Below are 19,079 nucleotides of genomic sequence, written 5' to 3' on the forward strand. Positions count from 1 at the left end.
GTGTTTGAAAAGAACTGACCGAGTGTTACAAAACATGTCTTCTCGTTTTTGTGTCAGACGACATAGAGAATGAGATATATATTCAGGACACCCCATATCATTTACCTTTGCCGCGACCCTGTTTTAGTGCAAACTCTCTTTTTCCTCTCTTTCTTGCTCTTTCTTGCTTGTCTTTAATGTTGACCTTTTGTCATTTGGTCCCAATTTTGATCTTTTTGAAAAAAGATGAATGAATCCAGACATTTTTCTTTGCGATTTGATTTTTTGTTTTGTTTTTCGATTAGGTTTCTCCTGGAAAAAACATATCAGAAGGTCCCATTGATAACATTGTGACGTATTATGTTTTGCAATTTTTTTCTTCGAAATAAACATCGGATACTTTGGGTTTTGTTCCTCCCAAATAGTTTTTGATAATTTAGGCTGAACTAAAATCAATTTTCAAAAATTGAAAGATACATAAAATCAATTGATGTCAGCAAATATTTTTTTAGAGTTATAATTCCTTTTTTTCTTTTCCACCCAAAACACCTTGTACCATTTGTCAACCTTTAAAACATTTTTCGAGAGTTATATTTTATCACTAAGAAGATAATTCCTAAGAAGCTTATGGCAGTGCTCAAAAGGTCAAGAAGACGCTCATTGTCGGTGGCCATTAGTTCAGAAATAGCATTCATTCTTTAAAAAATTATTCAAATTTATTTTTATCCTAAAAATATTCTAAAAGAGAAAAATATTCTACAAAAAAAATTCAATTCTGTAAAAATATTTTGTGCACGCAATTAATTAAATTTTTTATAAAATATTCTACGAAAACTAGTTCATGTTGTAAATTTTTCTTCAAATTGTTTGTAATTAGTACTAGACGAAAATATTTATTTTAAGTATTAAAAAAATGCTCGGAAGGTTAAAAGTGCATTAACATTTTGAAAAACCTAAAAGTGTTTTTAATCTGACATTTCATTCTGCAATGTTTGATTTGTAGATAATCTTTATTTTAAAATTGATCACCCTTCTTAGAACCTTTAACAAAGATAGACAAGTTTTCATTTTAATTTCAAAATTTTCAAATTTTCAAAAAATTATTCAAGGTGAAAAACGTTTAAAATGCCAAAATGGTCAAATATCATGTCAAACTTTTCAAAATGTGTTTTTTGAAAATTCTTTATTGACAGTCAAAAACTGGCTATCACTGAGTAAGTACCACTTTTTGAAACAAAATAAAATGTGTTTTTTAACAATTACTGAAAAGTTTTACTGTAACCATAACTAAACTATAAAACTATCAACAAAAAAAAAATTTCCATTCTTTTAAAAGTATTACTATGATATTTGGTTCCTTTGGCATTAAAGAAGTGGTTTTTGACAACCTCCCCACTCCACTTTCAAACTTTTAGAAAGTTTTCAACGAAACCTTTTTAAAACACTCTAGTCATTCCAAAAAGTTACAAATAACAGCAACACAATAAGTGATTGATGTGACGATACCTTCTCTGATCTTTCTTCAATCGCCATACAATATATGTGAGCGAGCCACAAGAGAGTTGTTACATCTCACTCGTTTCCACCCATCCCTCACTTTCGAAATGACATCAGAGCAGAACACGGGCTCTTGTACGTGTATCAAGTCGACACGACGAAATTGAGAAGGTTCCGGATTCCTGGGAAATGACTAGCATATACATGAGAATCGTCCACTCCTCGTCGTCTCATTTTTCCAGTTTCATTTTTTGTAGAGTTTTGCAAAAAAAAATGGTATTCCTAGTGTCTCACGCTTCATGTTTGCATTTTGATGGGTTTAACTTTCTATTGTGGCAGTTCCTTCAAAGGATTAGTTTCTGGAAAGTAACAAAGGGATTAGTAGCAGTAATATTATACACGCATTAGAACTTTGAACAAAAAACAACGTTTTTCTTTTTTGGTTTCGAGATTCAAGATTAAATAGAAAATAATTTAAAACAGTTACAGCAGACGAATAAGCACTAGGTGGTAGCATTAATCATCAGAAATGCCAATGTGTCATGGCACCACATACAAACTCGACGATATATCCAAGTTGTCAGAACACGTCAGCTGACATTCGGGTTCGTAGCGAAAAGAGACCTTCTAGTGTGCGGAGTGGCAGAGAGCGTCTATGGGCCATTTTCACGGCCGATTTGCAGGTGTCAACCGCAGATTTATCAAAATCTGAATGTTGTTTCTGAGGTCTTCCTTACAAATTTCTATCCGGATTTCACATTTGGTTCCAATTTTCTCTCTTAACAAGTGTTTCTGTTTGAAGTAGTCGCGTTTAACGATTCTATTTTAAAGAGCACATAAATCAGACTGCAAATGCGTCGGGAAACAATTGCCACGGGCATTGCAACATTTTCGAAAAATAAAATAAATTTTCCCGATTGGAGTTTACACGAACTTGTTTTTCTTTGAACGTTATTGTTTTTATTGATAAAATAATACCTGAAAAATTGCGGCGCCGTTCTTGTGAAATTATTCTGGCTAGATTATTGTGATTTCGTGGAAAAAATTGAATTACTTGTTTTTTTTTAAATACAAATCGATCTTCACGATCTTCAATTTTTTATAACAAAATTAAATGAGAAAGTTTGAAGAAATAATAAAACTCTCGAAACATTAATATTTAATTTAATTTAAAAAATTAAAACACATTCTCTGCATTTTATTGTGAAGCAATTTGTTCACTAACGTCTCTAAATCTTTACGTTTCAAAATATTTGACCACGAATACGTTTTCCAGATTTTTTTTACAACTAGAATTTTTTTGCTAAGTTTTATAAAGCTATGTTAAATGAATTCTGAAAAAAAAGAAACAAATTAACAAATTGATAGTTACATTTTGTATTTTTTTTCCCCACTTTCATTTAGTCTCTGAACAAAAATTTAAATATATCCGTAGTTCTCACTATACGAAAACCAGTCCTCATTATTCAAACCGATTCTATCCCCAGCACCATTGTTACTTGTTGTTTTCCAGAGCCCATCTTTTTTTCTTCTCACAGACTACTCTAAAAACTGGTGTAATCTCAGTGTCTCAAAAAACTCCGTGTAAATTCACTTGTTTACCACCCATCTGACAATGATTTATTCCGAAGAGTTTCAGCATGGGTACGGCTCAACAATGTAGCCCGAGCGATGCATATTTTTTTGGGGAAGCGTACACGACATTCAACAATAGGATGCATGTAACGGTGAGTTGTATTTGTAAAGAAACTGTGTAGTAGAAGTACCGCAAAAAACTATTTCCAATATACCTGACTTTATTAAAAATTGAAAAAAATTCATCAATTTTGAGTAAAATCCTAATAACTTTCAGATGGCGGCACGAATAATCCTGGCCGTAGAACTAATTCTACTTTTTATCACAGTGGTGATTGTGCCATTGACGATTGGATTCTTCGATACAATATCACTATTTCAAATTTTAGTGACAGGATCCATATGGATCATGGCAATGATTGCATTAAATCGCCATAGACATACTTTATTATGGCCTATAATAATTTTAAAAGTGAGTTTTGAATTTATTTAAATCGACATTGTGGAGTAGCGTCAGAGGAGAAATTGTTAAAAACCACTCCTATGGTGCCAAAACGTCCAAAGATTATAACAAAACATATCCTAAAATTTTGAAATTTTTTATTGACAGACAATTAATATTTGAAATTCATTTAAAACATTTTCATACGACGACTTCCAAAAACAAGGCAAAATCTGAAATTTTTCCAATTTTCAAAAAAAAAATCATATAAAAATTAGTAATTTTTTCGAAATTTTTTTATTACGATATTCGATCATTGTGGTGCCATAGGCATGTTTTAATGGAATTTCCCACTGCCGCTACTCCACTTTTAATCTTGTGAGAACTGCAATCGTAACGCAAAACCACAAAAAATATACATTGTATAACCACAAGAAAAAGTGCAAATAATCACAACTGTTCAAAATGTTTTACTGAAATTATAATGTAATTTAAAAATATTTATGTTTTGCATCACGCTGACCACATTATTGAAAATAGTAAGAAAATTTGAAATTAAACTTTTGGAACAAAAAATTGATTGCAGCACACCGGTAAAAATATTTTAAATTGGCTGTGCTCAGCATTCTTTGTTAAAAGTCTATATTTCAGGCTATTGAAAGTGTTTTTTTTTTGAAAACTAGAAACAAAAATTTATTCAACCAATAACCAATTATACAAGAAAAAAACAGTCTTTTACAAAAAATTTATCATGAAAATTAAAAAAAAAACCTTATTCAAATTTATAAAAAGTTTGGCTGACATGGTCGGTTTGAAAAACGTGTCTCTTTTTTGAAAACTTGAAATACAATGCGTCTAATAAAATAATTACGTCATACGGAAAATTTGTTTGATTCACGTTTTAAATTACACGTAGTGAAAACTGCAAAATTGTCAGTTTCTGTTTTTTTTCTGCAAATTTGAATCAATAAATACATCTGTTACCAGAATTTGTGTTAATATTATTTTCAGCATTTTACGTAAAAAACGATGCCGTATTTTCCTATTAAATTTGCTTTCAAAATTGTTTTCCAAAAAAGGGAGCACAACTTATAGATTGCAAAATTATTAGAAGCTGCAATACTTTATATTATTTAAAATTTAATTTTTCAGATATCTGAGATAATCCTCGGCGTATTCCTAATAGTGATCGCCGCGTTGTTAGCCGTTGTTCGAAGACGCGTACTATTGCGATTAATGCAATGGAGGATAACAACAATAGATCGTAAGAACCATGAAACATTGTCCCTTAAAAAACCAACCTTCAGATTCCAACCAAGGCATTCACATTATTGGTTTATTGCTTTTTATGTTGCTTCAAATTGTGTACAACACAATAGCAGTACAAACACTGTGGGACGTGTTCGAATATCTTCGGCAGCGGACGATATTTATGTACAATCAGGAACGATCGCAAGTGCACCAGTACTTTTTGTGAGAAACTGTCTCGCGTATTATCAAGTTATTATTGCTCTTATTATTATTATTCCAATTTTTAATTTTAATTGAACAAGTTTTAGTTCTAGCCTCCAACTTAGTTGGATCATCCAAAGTGATTTTATTTAAAAATTTTGAAAATTTATAAAAATCTATCTGAACTACAAGAAAAGATTTATGTAAATTTTCCACTTTTCAAAATCATTGTCACAAAAAGAAACAGTAGATACTCCCCCAAAACAGTATTCAAAAGTTATTTATTGTCATTCTCTCACTCCCACAAAATTTTCTCCCATTTGCTTCGGGCCAAAACGACATTGTGATGTATTTTATGTGATCTTTAGGAAACTAACATTTTGATCCTAGTCTCATAACGCTTTAGTAATTTTTTTTTCAATGCCAGGATTTGAAATAAATTGTTTCAATTGTCTAAAGTTTTGTTTCTTTTTGTTTTCGTTTCTCCGCAGTATTTGGCGCAATGAAAGTTCAATGTTAGGGAAAATTTTGATAAAATTATAAGTTTTCAGTTATAAGAACTGTGTCACGCTATTTTTATTCAAATTTATTACAGAATAAAAATATGGATAATATCTAAAACTTTGAAGTTTCTCACTTTAATTACATAAAAACAGGACAATTGTCCACACATTTCGCATTGTTTTTTGTTTTTTGTTTTGCCACACTTTTGCCGTTTTTCTTTTAGGCTGAGGTCCCATATGGCAAAGGTTATCGTATATACATTTCAATTTGAGTCATCAAGTCATCAAAACGACAAAAAATTGAATAGTGTCTAAATGAAGTCCTCGGCCTAAATTTGAATCTATTCAATAATATTTTGTAAATGAAAGAAAATTATTAATATTTTGTTTTCTAAACGTAGGATTTCGAAAAGATTAACTACAAATGCATTACATTTGATTTATCAAAATTGTTCATCAATGTTTTGGCAAAGTACTAAAATTTCAAAAAAAAAAAAAGAATTTGTGAAAATGCTCGAGCAGTTTTCCAATTTTGAACCCGGGAAAGATTAGTACTTAAAAATTAACTTATGATAGGTAAAAACTGAGTCTGAAACTGAAAACTGAAAATTTTTAAACTGGTTCTTAACAATTTTCTATCGATCCTATATTTGAAAAAATGAAAGAAATTTTTTTTTTAATTTTACAAAAAATGTAAGCTTTAAAATTTTATGAAAATCATTAAACTTGTAGTATTTTATACAAAAATTTGATAAAAACGCCAGTATTTAAATTTTAGTTAAATTTTCACGAAGAATTCATTATACTACAAAATTTCCAATAACAAATTGCGTTCCATTTTCAAACAGGCAACAAATCTTCTTCCTTATCAAAACTTTGGATTTTAATTGATTGTGATAAGTTCTCAAACTTTCTTGCAGTGATTACTCATAGGGAGTGGCGTCTCTTCTTTACCAATTATTTTTTTTGTTTCCAAACTGAACTATACTCTTTCGGCAGCCCCTTCAACTTATCTCATTTTTATTGTTCCTGTTGTGATCAGCTCTCACACGTCACTTCAAATTATCTCTTTTTGAGTAAAGTTTCAATGACACATTTTTTTCGGACTTTTTCCCTGTTTCCCTATCGTAGATTGTTTTCTCCCTCTCATGATGGGTATCCGAATGAAAATAAATAAAAATAGAATACTACTCCTCCTACTCTGTCACTTTTCCTTGAATAACAGCCGTTGCTAGTGTCAAGTTTCGTGTAGAAACACTTTCGATAAGAGAGAACTGAAACAAAAAAAAGTTTCAAAGATGATTACGATTTTTATATTTTTACATTTTCAAAATTGTGTTTATTTTTTGACGCGAAAACTCCAAAAACATAATTTTTCCTGCTTTTCTGCCATCTTTTCATTTCAATTTGTTTCATTTTTTTGAGACGCAGAATTGAGGAGCTGGAAGAAAAAGTATTGCAATAATTTATTTTTGCTTTGATAATACCAAAACTTTTTTTCAAAAAATAAGAAAAAAAAACCAAAAAAAAAAAGTAAAGCCAAATCCAATTTGAAGAAAACCTCAAAGCTTCACAACGATATACATATGCAGACAAAGTTATCTTTGTCGCCATCCTGTTCCAAAATTGTTTGGAATTTATTCACATCACCAAACAACACACTTCCCCACAAGTCGTCATCTAAAGAGTAGCACACATATTTTTTGTTTGAAATGAGAATCCAGAACCGCGTCCCAGAAAATATTGAAAATAATACTGAAAGAGAAGATAATACGATTATGTTTTTTTTATTACGAAAGCAATTTTTTTCCGTCTTGCTAAGATGACCTTCAGCTATGGGATTTTTTTTCACTTTTAGAGATATAACAAAGGTCGGTGTCAAAAAATGATCCTTTTTAATCTTTTCAGTTTTCATGAAAAAAGGTTTAGAAAACCCACGGTTTTCTAATTCAATTTTTTGGTTATATGAAAAAAATTTGGTATTGGAAAAATAAAAATTTTTAATGATGAAAAATGAAAAAAGTTTTTAGTTTTTAGTATTCTCATACTTAAATATTAGTCGTTTCTATGCCAAAAATAATAATCAAAAATGATAAATCAACCAACAATTTGAAAAAAATGCGGCAATAGTTTTTTTTTTTGGCAACTGCTCAAAATTGTTTATTAATTTTCAATAAACAAAATAGGGTGTCAAACTGAATTAAGCAGTTTAGAAATTCTAAATTTTAAAAGTAACATTAAAAGTTATCATAAATTTCAAAAACTAGTTTTGTTTTGATTTCTATTCTATTTTGCGTTAGAAAAAATATAATACTACACCCATTTGAGATGTCATTATTCACTTCTATTCCGCTCTCTCACTTGTCTCCCTAGAAGAACAACTATTCCTTCATATTTTATCATTCAACTTCCGAGATTGATCCAACATACATTTTTCCATATTTATTTGCTTAACAGCTTACCTTGTCGCACACTTGACGGTATCCATATCTCAAACAGTAAATGACACCCCCTCTCTCGTGGCAATGTCTAGAACAAAAGTGTTGACTTCATTTTCAATTTCCTATCCAAACAATGTTCATTTTGTTTATATTTCATTTTTCGAAAAATCAAGACATTAAGGAAGTGGGAGTAGACAAATGGCTTTTCCACTTTTCTACTCTTGTCAGTTTTTTTTTCATATTTTCTTCATTAATTGAAAAGAACCATAAAATCAGCAAAATCAGTTGACTCTGGTGTGATAGACAAATATTTTTTCGAACTGATAAGAATAAGGAAAATGTATTGTCTGAAAATAAGATTGAGCATTTTTACCATTTTGTTATTGTACTTCCCTATTTCATTTTTTTTTCGTTTTTTTTTTCTAAATGTTCTTTTCATTGTAGGCGGGATGTCATGTGATAAAAGCCCACGTGAGGTCGACCTTTAAATGAAATTGAAACAAGGGCTCTCCAAGTATTGTTTTAATCGTTTGTCTGAACTTTAATTTATGCTTCTCTACAAGCATCCTACATAGGTTCCTCGGTGAACCGCCTTGAGTTTAATTTCGCCTCAAGGGGAGTAGCAGGAAGATTCCGAATTTTTTTGCAATTTATCCGTTCAATGACAGCTGCTTGTCATAGTTCTTCAAATTATGAGATATTGTCGTTCGGTAGGGGGGGGGGGGGCGCCAACTCACTTCATCACTTGTCACCGAGCTGTGTGTTTGACAACAGGAACCCATTCCCCCTAGCAATTGGTCTCACCTTAGCTTCTATCTCTTTTCCAATTGCCGAACATCACATAGTTTGATAAATCGTGTTTGTTCGAATCTTCGACTTTTGTTTTATGATTTATAGCATTTTTCTCAGGTGCTATCAAGTGTGGTATTTCAGTTGTTCCAGGTGTTAAGGTGTTAGGCGGTTAAATGGCAAGAGGAAGTGAGAAGCAAAATGGTGAAAAGTAACTTCCAGATAATCAACACAAGTTTTGAAATTTTTTGTTTTCAATCAAGTTTCGAAAAGTACAGAAAAATATTTTTGTCAAAGTTAACAAAAGTTTTTTCTAGACTAGAAAAGCTTCACTACATTGATATAAAAATTAAGTTAGTAGTGCCTAGTCATAATATTTCCAAACTATGCATAAAATTGAGTCAAGCTATCAAAAACCTAAGAAAATTGAAGTCCATGACCGAATATATAGAAACAGCAATTATCTTTTCATTGTTTCCTCCCGTTTTCTCAGTTTCTCTCAAATATTTTTCTCAGCCATATTTTCCAATCAAGTACACCAAAGTTACAAAAAGCAATGACTTTTCTGAAATCACATAAAAAGTAAGTAGTGTTTCAAAATTGATATTAAATTCAGTTTCCGCGTCTGCCAAGTATTTTTCAGATTCTAGTCTAGCGTTACCAACAAAAAAAGTGTCACCTCAACTTTATGTCACATTCTGTATTTCGGCGCATTACCTAACAAAGCCTATTATTATCTTCTCATTCAAAAAAAAAGTGTTGCAAAATTAACTGTCACGAATCGGAAATTTACGTTTTTGAAAAGGTCGTCAAATTATTTTTTTTCATGCGCGATTGACAGTACTTTAGATAGACGACAAGGGAGGGGGAGGGAAGGGGTAAAATACTAGAAGACCGCCCTATTTCAATCCAATTTGAAATGCATCCTTTGAACTATAGGTAGTGCGCAATAAATAAACAAAATCGTCTATCTTCGCAAACGAGTTAAAATGTTCCTCCCAAAAATTCCTATGAATCAGATTTAATACCTGTGATCACAAAATGAGAAAAAACCTTATCTTCTCAGTTTGTGTTGTTTCTTCTCTTTTTCTGGGGTATCCCTTTTCTTCTCAAATCGCTTCATCTCTGTCCCTCTTATCATCGATGTCTGAAGATATTGCAGTAATTTGTGTGTGCGTGTGTCATATTGAGATTTTCAAAACCTTCAAAACCTACAGTCACAAAACATGCCGCCAGATACACGGATTAACAAAGAAATTGTGAGAAAAAAGCGGCCGAAGACTGCCGCATCTTGTGTTTTCATCAATTCATTAGTTCATTCATCGTTTCAGTTTCCTCCCCCCTATTCATTTATTGTGTTACATGTTCATTCTCATTCTTGCATGCAGATCTGACACAATCCTCATTGTTTCCATTGGGCGCAACGGGGGCCCTCCAAGAAAAAAAATTGGAAAATACGTTGTTTCATGTGGCAAAAAGAAACATCTTGAGTCTACAACCGCACAACTCTAATGAGGAATTTTTCGAGAGAAACAACATAGCACAACACATCTCTTTCTTTCTTTTTTTCGTTACTTTTTTCAACGATTGACCTACCAAAAGATGTGAATATGAATATTACATATTCTTATTTATGCATTGTGTTACTTCATTTGTTTTGCATGTCTGGAATTTCGTTTTTCAGAAAAAAAAGACCCCCAGTTTCTCCGTTGTTATTTTGTTGCGTCTACCTTTGAATATTTAACTAGTTCATTTTTCAGATGGTATCCTGGATAAGGAAAAACCTACTTCTGGTGCTGACGGTTTCGTCCGTCGTTCTTGGAGCACTATGTGGTTTCCTGCTCCGCGGGCTTCAGCTTTCTCCTCAGGTTGGCTTTATTTAAGTTTTTTGAGAATCTATAATTGTTTCTAAAATTAGCCTTATTACGTTGTATTTTTGGCGTAAGCTTTAGAAACTTTGGGAAATCCTTTAATAAAGTGCGCAGTCTCGGTAGAGACTGGATTACTGTAACCGACAGGTAGGGTTCTATAGGTAAATTCCATCGATCGACCGGAATAGATATAAATTAATCAAGAAAAATTAAAGGTTTTTTGTAGTCAAACTAGGACTTTCAAGGCTGGCATACCTGCCCGGTGGCCTCACGCCGCGGCGCAAAGCCCTAAATGTGTCGGGCACTGAGAAAAATAGACTTATTGAACTATATGCCGGGAGGTTTTAGGCATGCGTCAGGCAGGCATCAGACCGTGAAACCACGCCTGCCTCCCATAGAAGCCGGAAGTTGAACAAACGACGGTATAATCTAAAATTGACAATTTCAGAACATTATGTACATTAGTTTCCCCGGAGAACTTCTTATGCACATGCTGAAAATGATGATTCTCCCACTTATCATGAGTTCTCTCATTTCTGGTCTCGCCCAATTGGACGCTCGTCAATCGGGAAAACTTGGATCTCTTGCCGTCACTTACTACATGTTCACTACTGCCGTGGCTGTTGTTGTAAGTTGAATACCTCTGAAAATAGGTGCTGGATGAACAAATGAATTCCAGACTGGTATATTCTTGGTGTTGGTAATCCATCCGGGAGATCCCACTATCAAAAAGGAAATTGGAACTGGTACAGAAGGCAAAACTGTCAGCACTGTCGATACTCTTCTTGATCTCCTCAGAAATATGTTCCCAGAAAATGTTGTTCAAGCTACTTTCCAACAAGTTCAAACCAAGTACATCAAAGTCCGCCCGAAGGTTGTCAAAAATAATGATTCTGCAACGCTGGCTGCTTTGAATAATGGAAGCCTCGATTATGTAAAAGCTTCAGTTGAATACACCTCGGGAATGAATGTTCTTGGTTAGAAATTTCTCTGAAAAATTCCGAAAAAACTATAATTTGTTTCAGGAGTTATTGTGTTCTGCATCGCTATTGGAATCAGTTTGTCCCAACTCGGTCAGGAAGCTCACGTCATGGTTCAATTCTTTGTCATTATGGATAAAGTGATTATGAAGCTCGTTATGACGGTCATGTGGTACTCACCTTTCGGAATCTTTTGCTTGATCATGGGAAAGATTCTCGAGATTCACGATTTGGCAGACACCGCTCGCATGTTGGCTATGTACATGGTAACCGTTCTCTCAGGACTTGCTATTCACTCATTGATTTCTCTTCCACTCATCTTCTTCGTTACTACCAAGAAGAACCCATATGTGTTCATGAGAGGACTCTTCCAAGCCTGGATTACGGCCCTCGGAACTGCTTCCAGGTAAATTATCAATCATTATTTTCAACTTTGTATAATGATTTTAAGCTCTGCCACCCTACCAATCACTTTCAACTGCCTCGAAGAGAATTTGGGTGTGGACCGTCGTGTCACACGTTTTGTCCTTCCTGTCGGAGCTACCATCAACATGGATGGAACTGCATTGTACGAAGCTGTGGCTGCTATTTTCATTGCCCAAATTAACGGAGTTCACCTTTCTTTCGGACAGGTCGTCACTGTCAGGTAAGTGACAGTCTATGCGGGATTTTATAATTGGGTAGTTGTAGAAAAAACTGGTTCAATGGAACATTACAAAAAACTTTTGAAATACATTTCAGTTTGACCGCCACCTTGGCCTCAATCGGAGCTGCTTCGGTACCATCTGCCGGACTTGTCACTATGCTCTTAGTTCTTACTGCTGTCGGACTTCCAGTCAAGGATGTTTCCCTTATCGTTGCCGTCGATTGGCTTCTGTATGGATTTTGGAAAAAAAAACTTTCTATGACCTAGTATTTTTCAGTGACAGAATCAGAACTTCCATCAATGTGCTCGGAGATGCCATGGGCGCCGGAATTGTCTACCACTACTCTAAAGCCGATCTTGATGCACATGACCGTCTTGCCGCGACTACCAGATCTCACTCAATCGGTTTTGTTTTCTGAATGTGACTACATGTTTTACTGAATTATTTTTCAGCCATGAACGATGAGAAGAGACAATTGGCGGTGTATAATAGCCTACCAACGGATGACGAGAAGCACACTCATTGATAATCATTGCCCCAGATTTTAATCACACCGAATTATGATTTCTAAATTTTCTCAACTTTCAAATTTGCTTTGTTTTATACCCTTAACTTCTCAAAATAACTTTCTCGGTTTCATCACCCGACGCTTCATCTTCCCGATTGAAATTTGCTTGACACCCTCCCGATGATTCGCTTTTAGAACCACTTCACCACCCGATGAGCTTCGACTATAATTAGGATATCTATTCCAATTTAGTCCAATGTCAACTCAGTGTTATGCATAATAAAGTGTTGCATTTTAAAACCAAATAGCGTACAAAGTGCATGATGGAGAGTAAAAATCGTAAGGTTTGGTTAGCCATAAAAGCTTGTCCGCACCTTCTTATCATTTGCCTTGTAATGTGTTCACACTGGCTGGTAGGTAAGTATTTTTCTCTTTAAAATTGAAACGTGGAGTGAGGTCAGATAATGTCTGAATACATAATTTAAGTCAGCATTTCAGAGAATTGAAATAATTCATTTTTACCTTCTAAGTTCACACTTTAGTTTCTTGATTTTTTGCTAATAAATAGTAACTTTAAAGTTGACTTGAATAGTTGAAGTAGTCGCTATCTTTCTTGCCAAATATGAATGCCAGGAATATGTTGGAAACTTTTGAACTAGTTTTAATTTGATTGAATCTCGGGTGCATACCCATAGACATCCTAATATATCACTATATAAAATTTTACATTCCTTGGTCTATACAATCATATTTCATAATAAAAGTAAAAATTAAGTTTAAGAACTATTTTCAAAGTTTGCTCTCATTAAAAGTACATTTTTGCGTGTATTAAAAGTTCTTGAGGCGGTAAATTTGCATACAGTCAGTGCAGAAAACTTTACCAATTTGCAAAACTTTGCTTCCAAATCTTTTATTTCCAAACATGAAGTAGCACTTAAAAACTTCTCGTAAGTGTATTGTTGAACATCCATGTGTAAATCCAAGGCAACATTTTTTGGTGCCAACATTAAAATGTGTAAAATTCTTAAACATCACACTCTGAAAACATTTCAAAATGTTTGTATTTGATCTATGAGGCAAATGTTTGAGCGGTGTGGGAACCGTGACTTAAAATCGGTGTTATTCTTCGTTTTTATGTCCATTCGACTACTTTTTTATTACTTGGCAAGAGATGTCTTTGAGAGAATGGCACATACACGTCAGACTATGTTATCAAACAAATGAAGAGAAAAAAATCGAATAACCCATTACAATGCAATAACTTGTTTTATCAGCTAAAACGTGGAAAATTCAACACTTTCAAGAATGGTGTAATATTTCACAGTAATTAGTTGTAGAGTGATGAAATTTGCGTCTGGACATCCTACCAGACATGCTAAAGCTCTGAAAAATAGACTGTCTTGTGGGCATTTTGTTTCAACAGAAATTTAGCGGCTCCAATATACGTACGATACATGGAAATGAAAAAAGTAATAAGGATCTCGAAAAGCGAATTGCGAATTTTTAACGTTTAGCATCGAGTGTTCACTTAATTGACATATTTATTAGTTTCTTCTTTATTAAACGTTTCATATTAGAACCATAAAAACTACGAAAAGGAGGGAGTAGAGTTTCTCGGTTTTCGGGCCTGACCCCTGGATTCAGGGCCTGACGCCAAATTTGGAAATGATGGATTTTTCGCCGCGGCCGACACTTTTCGGGTTTTGTGCCGCACTATACAGCGGCAGGTGTTTCGGCGCCTGCATAGAAGCCCTAACAGAAAACCAAAGCGACCGAGTTTCATGAAGAAACTTCTCAAAAATATTTTTAAAAATGTTTCATGGCAGGTCAAAGTTTTTGAGAAAAAAGAGCCAAATTTAGATATAATCTAAAATTTTGATATAATCTAAAATATCCATCCGAAAATTGTCAGAAATGATTATAATGGGATGCATATCGGCTTAAAATGTTTCTCATGAAATTCGATTGTTGTGGGCCAATTATTCTTTTTTTAAAGCAAAATACCCACAAACTCTATTCCCCCTTTGAATGAAAGTAGCGTTTCTGACTTATAAACTTGCAAAAATTGCAAAAGCCAATTCAACTTTCGCGGCAAAATAAGCCCTGAACTTGAAACTTAACTGTTCCCACGTCAAGGTGAACAATCATATTATCAAACCATCCCCCTCTTCGAAATTCGCTAATCGATTTAAACTACTGATAATGCCATCGGCATGTCACCGTTTCCAACAGTGCACCGTGATTATAATAGGGTGTAACCGTTGCGTGGTAATAGGAAACTCAAACGCTGCAATAGATATGAGTCAGAAATACGGAGAGAATCAGTGTGAAAAGGTTTTTCCCCTGATTGGCCTTACCGTGCTCCACTTTTCCCGTCGCCCGCCATATGGATCACACCGTTCTTATAGCCCTACTACTGGCGTTCTGCTCCACAGCCAGCGCCGTCGATAGTGAAGGAACCGACTTCGTGTTTGCATTTGTGAGAAATGCAAATCCAAATATCACAAATCAAATTCTTTCAGCAACAGGTACCTTTTATTCTCGAGTAATTCAAAAATCAAACCGCAACCATGTTTTCAGTTCTGAATCAGAATGCACAAGACTGCAAATTCACACTGACCTACAGGCCCGATTATCGCAAAGCCACCTCACCAGAGAATATCACCGTAACCGTTTCTGCAAACTCTGCAGTTGAGGTGTCGTTTCTCTGCTCCACCATGATAGGATTAAAATTTCTATTTTCAGGTGCCCGTGCTCTCATGGTACGGATGGAACTATGCCAACGAAAACTTGCAGGATGATGTCTTTTTGACGCTCACTGGGTTTTCAACCTGCCCAGTAACAGTGTTGGCTAATAACTACGATAATGTTACTGGTCAAGGAGACACTTACATGGGTTTGTAAAAAAACGCTCTCCTTACAATTTATATAACTTGAACATTAAATTAAATTGAATTTCTAGAACAGCGAAAAGTAGCCGGTAGTTGCAGATTTATTTTTAAATTTCGATAAGCGACAACTTCGGCAATTTCAGAAGAAAAATCCCGTTATCGAAAAAATTCGGCAACTTTCAAACTTAACTATGTATATTTCAAAAACTTTAATGTTTAACCTTGGCATAATTCTCTATTTTAGTATTCCATATGTTTTTATTGTTTAACTGAAAATACCTAGTTTGAGACGTTTTAATCTTGGAAAGTGCACATTCTGTCATAAAATGCATTTCGTCGCTCTAAAATCTAATAACATCTATTATCTCTACACTTTCGGATATCGGCAACTTTAGAATATGCTAAAATTGCCTAGCTTGCAATTGCCGAACCATTGTGATGCACCCTGTAAAAATTTTTCTGAAGTTAAACAGTTTTTTTTCAGTGCAGGCACATGAAATGTCAACTTTTCGCTTATATCTCGTTTTCAATTCTATCAACTTTTTTTTTCAAAAATCCACTATTCAAAACATGCCCTACAAAATGGAAATATCAAAAAAATTTTGAATTGTTTTTCAATATAGGTACTATTAGCACATGAAATGCCAATTTTTTAGAAGAACGTACGTTAAAAGCATGTTCATGAATATTCACTTTGCAATAACGTTGGATTCATTGTTTTTCTGAAATATTGTTTTGAAAAACGATTATTATAATTTGTCTAAGATTTTTACTGGAAACAAATATTTTTCAGTTCTTCCACTCACTTGGGGTTCTACAAGTTTGACGTTCTCGCTGCCACCAGCAGTTCTTTCTACCGATCAACAATACGAGCAAATTTATGTGTTGCCAACAACCCCGGTAACGTGCATCACTGAATTCTCATTTTCAACGTGTTTTTCAGGGTGTTACAAAAGTTTCCGTTTTCGAAATTGGAAATGCTGCATCCGTCTACACGTTCAATGCGACTTTTGGAAATGCACCGGCTGCGTACATCGGAGCACGCACCCCCGATGCTCGCCCCAGAACATATCATGTCATGTCTGATAAAAATGTTCTTGTAAGTCGATTGGTTATTTTATTGTTTGATACACCAACATCAATGTCTTTCAGGTAGTTGCCGGTGTCACATGTGCTGGAGCCGATGCGAATTCATGTGATCATGTGGCTTATATGCCTCATCCCCCACCAAGCAGTGGTAAGCCAGACACGATCTCAAATCTTTTTGTTCCCAGTAACCTGGTTAATCTTGGTCTGAATTGAATAGCGATTCACTATGAATGAAATATCAAGATATTGAATGTAATGTGACTAATTAAGATTGCTACACATATGATTACTACGACGATGATCATGTCAGTTATCTTCCAACTACCAGCCAATTCTTCACAGATATTCCAGGAACATGCTCCGTTGGACAAAACGTTAGAGATTTGAAAATAGCATTTATAAAAATTGTAATTTTTTTTAGATCACACGAACATTGAATGATGGAGTTTCTTACACGATCACCATCAAACCTCAAATGGAATCACCATTATGGTCGATCAAAACAACTAATGCCAATCAATTGGCAGTTGCTTTCCACAATGGGTAAGACCTATTCATCTTTGAATCCATAAGTAAAGTATTCTAGAGGATCAAATATTCACATTGCTCGTTACTACGACGGAACAAAGTTCAACTCTCGTGGAGCATTCGCAGCAACGTCGCCATCGATGACTCAATTCCACAATTTGAACACACCATTTTTCACCAGAAACGCCAATGACACTATTGAAATTTATTGCACTGTTCTATCATGTTCATCCATTACAATTGACGGAGTGAAAATTCAAATCACGGATACCAAAGTTGTTCAAAAGGTCGATGATATTTCATACTACATCTTTGTGAATACAATCGCCAATCCAGGATATCATCAAATCAGCTTGAAGCAACAAGGATCGTACGCATTCTTTGTCTACGGAAAGAATAAATTGTACTCATATGGATACGAAGGAGGAGCAAACAGTAATATTAGAAAATATACAATATACTTTAAATTATAATTTTCAATGTTTTTTCAGAGCCAACCGTTGTCCTGGCCCCTCCGACAACTCCTGGACCAACATTTTATCCTGTCACTACTGTTTCCACAATGTCGCCTCCAACCACCGTTACAGTGCCGGTTAGCGTGTAATCTTTTTTTAATTGAAAATCAATTCAAATTTCAGACTACACCTACTCCAGTTCCAACTACTACAAACACACCACCTGCAAATCCTACCACCGCCACCCCAACAACTGTTGGCACAAGTAAGCAAACCAATACCATATCACCACATCTATCTACTATCACTGGATCAATAGTCACATCAACCCCCACCATGGCCCCACAGACCTCAGCTAGTCCTACCACCACCCCAACTCACACCACTGCATCGCAACCCACCACAACTAAGCCTGTAGTAACTACTAATTCAGTGACTCCCTCGACTGGAACGACGACGGTACCAGTTCCAACAACCACCGGCTCACCCACTACTCAAACGACTGCTCCAGTAACAAAGCCGACCGTTCCGTCTTCTACTACTCAAACTGCACCTCCAGTGACAACACCTACTTCTCAGCCACCAGTTACAACGACTTCTCTTTTAACAACACTCACAACTCCAACAGTCCCCGTTACAACAACTGTAGTCCCAAGTAGCGCAACAGTACCTACCACGCCTCCAACTACTGTAACTGTAGCAGCTACAACTACCTCTAAGGCCCCCGTAGTAACAACTAGTCCTACCTTAGCCCCAACTTCGCCGACTAAATTGCCTACATCACCACCAAGTACCGGTAAGATTATATTTAAATTTTCAATGAATTTCTGCGCTCTTACAAATTTATAGTATTGTATTTATTTTCAGTCGGAACTTCACCAACGGCTCCTGCAAATCTAACAACTCCAACGACTGCGCCAGTGAACCCAACTAGTTCAACAACTGCACCAACTGCTCCAGTGAACCCAACAAGCCCAACAACCGCACCTACAGTGCCTCCAGTCACAACAACTACGCCAACAACTACTACTAGCACCACGACCACGACGACAACTACAACCACGACGACTCAAACCACCCCGACAACTCCGGTGGTCACTACACCGTCCACAATAACACCAACAACTCGGCCTGTAACTCAACCTGCATCTCAACCAGCTACTCAACCTGCTACCACGCCGACAACAACCATCCCAACAACCACTCAATTCTCTTCCGCGGTTTCTGTGGCTCTTCCTGTTGTGCTTACCATGTTCTTTGCCCTCTTCTAACCTCATTTATTTAATTATTACTTTTCTCTTTCATTTGTTTTATCATAAAGTTTTGAAATAAAAAAAACTTCTTGAGTAGAAAACATTATTCCGTGACCATTTTCAACCGCTTCGAAATGAATTGAAAATAATAAAAACGATTATTTCTTATCTGTAACTGT

General features: G+C 34.9%; 3 protein-coding genes and 3 non-coding genes across 9 annotated transcripts; 4 read left to right on the forward strand and 2 right to left on the reverse strand.

Annotated features, from left to right (window-relative positions):
* Positions 1 to 915: 915 nt before the first annotated feature.
* C12D12.7 lies at positions 916 to 1,811 on the reverse strand. The gene has a single exon (NR_000946.1). It is a non-coding gene; the product is annotated as an Unclassified non-coding RNA C12D12.7 (non-coding RNA).
* A 128-nt stretch (positions 1,812 to 1,939) lies between these two features.
* Positions 1,940 to 2,198, reverse strand: C12D12.10. The gene has a single exon (NR_070706.1). It is a non-coding gene; the product is annotated as an Unclassified non-coding RNA C12D12.10 (non-coding RNA).
* C12D12.9 lies at positions 1,956 to 2,146 on the forward strand. The gene has a single exon (NR_070707.1). It is a non-coding gene; the product is annotated as an Unclassified non-coding RNA C12D12.9 (non-coding RNA).
* Positions 2,199 to 3,107: 909 nt separating the features above from the next.
* On the forward strand, positions 3,108 to 5,403 carry C12D12.3 (BI1-like protein). The gene is made up of 4 exons (NM_076198.4): positions 3,108 to 3,203; positions 3,329 to 3,523; positions 4,646 to 4,757; positions 4,801 to 5,403. Exons 1-4 carry the CDS (start codon positions 3,117 to 3,119, stop codon positions 4,968 to 4,970), a joined length of 564 nt encoding a protein of 187 aa, NP_508599.2. The 5' UTR covers positions 3,108 to 3,116; the 3' UTR covers positions 4,971 to 5,403.
* A 4,437-nt stretch (positions 5,404 to 9,840) lies between these two features.
* On the forward strand, positions 9,841 to 12,980 carry glt-1 (Excitatory amino acid transporter; the record flags this gene model as incomplete). 2 transcript variants are annotated; one of them, NM_001029222.4, is made up of 9 exons in its annotated part: positions 9,841 to 9,937; positions 10,439 to 10,546; positions 10,998 to 11,177; positions 11,229 to 11,526; positions 11,575 to 11,935; positions 11,981 to 12,175; positions 12,271 to 12,405; positions 12,453 to 12,580; positions 12,629 to 12,980. In NM_001029222.4, 9 exons carry the CDS (start codon positions 9,905 to 9,907, stop codon positions 12,700 to 12,702), a joined length of 1,512 nt encoding a protein of 503 aa, NP_001024393.1. In that variant the 3' UTR covers positions 12,703 to 12,980. The 2 variants fall into 2 exon arrangements, with proteins under 2 accessions (NP_001024393.1, NP_001024394.1); NM_001029223.7 differs by lacking the exon at positions 9,841 to 9,937 and having other exon boundaries at positions 12,629 to 12,979.
* Positions 12,981 to 13,067: 87 nt separating this feature from the next.
* On the forward strand, positions 13,068 to 19,075 carry C12D12.1 (IgGFc_binding domain-containing protein). 3 transcript variants are annotated; one of them, NM_076201.6, is made up of 13 exons: positions 13,068 to 13,101; positions 15,093 to 15,212; positions 15,265 to 15,380; positions 15,430 to 15,580; positions 16,369 to 16,475; positions 16,519 to 16,674; positions 16,728 to 16,812; positions 16,935 to 17,038; positions 17,086 to 17,207; positions 17,251 to 17,627; positions 17,684 to 17,784; positions 17,831 to 17,912; positions 18,515 to 19,068. In NM_076201.6, the coding sequence occupies exons 1-13, from the start codon at positions 13,080 to 13,082 to the stop codon at positions 18,916 to 18,918; spliced, it is 1,947 nt and encodes a 648-aa protein (NP_508602.1). In that variant the 5' UTR covers positions 13,068 to 13,079; the 3' UTR covers positions 18,919 to 19,068. The 3 variants fall into 3 exon arrangements, with proteins under 3 accessions (NP_508602.1, NP_508603.1, NP_001123104.1); NM_076202.5 differs by lacking the exon at positions 13,068 to 13,101 and adding an exon at positions 18,081 to 18,443 and having other exon boundaries at positions 14,980 to 15,212; positions 18,515 to 19,075; NM_001129632.5 differs by lacking the exon at positions 13,068 to 13,101 and having other exon boundaries at positions 14,980 to 15,212; positions 17,831 to 18,443; positions 18,515 to 19,066.
* Positions 19,076 to 19,079: the final 4 nt, after the last annotated feature.

The sequence above is a fragment of the Caenorhabditis elegans genome, chromosome X, assembly GCF_000002985.6.
Source record: "Caenorhabditis elegans chromosome X".
Lineage (NCBI taxonomy): Eukaryota > Metazoa > Nematoda > Chromadorea > Rhabditida > Rhabditidae > Caenorhabditis > Caenorhabditis elegans.

Bases quoted from the DNA above. Each gene is read 5' to 3' on its own strand.
- C12D12.3 (NM_076198.4), top strand. From the start codon at position 3,117: ATGGGTACGGCTCAACAATGTAGCCCGAGCGATGCATATTTTTTTGGG. The intron at 3,204-3,328 runs GTGAGTTGTATT...AATAACTTTCAG, and splicing joins ACAATAGGATGCATGTAACG to ATGGCGGCACGAATAATCCT. The intron at 3,524-4,645 runs GTGAGTTTTGAA...TTAATTTTTCAG, and splicing joins GGCCTATAATAATTTTAAAA to ATATCTGAGATAATCCTCGG.
- C12D12.1 (NM_001129632.5), top strand. From the start codon at position 15,071: ATGGATCACACCGTTCTTATAGCCCTACTACTGGCGTTCTGCTCCACA. The intron at 15,213-15,264 runs GTACCTTTTATT...CCATGTTTTCAG, and splicing joins TCAAATTCTTTCAGCAACAG to TTCTGAATCAGAATGCACAA. The intron at 16,476-16,518 runs GTAACGTGCATC...CGTGTTTTTCAG, and splicing joins ATGTGTTGCCAACAACCCCG to GGTGTTACAAAAGTTTCCGT.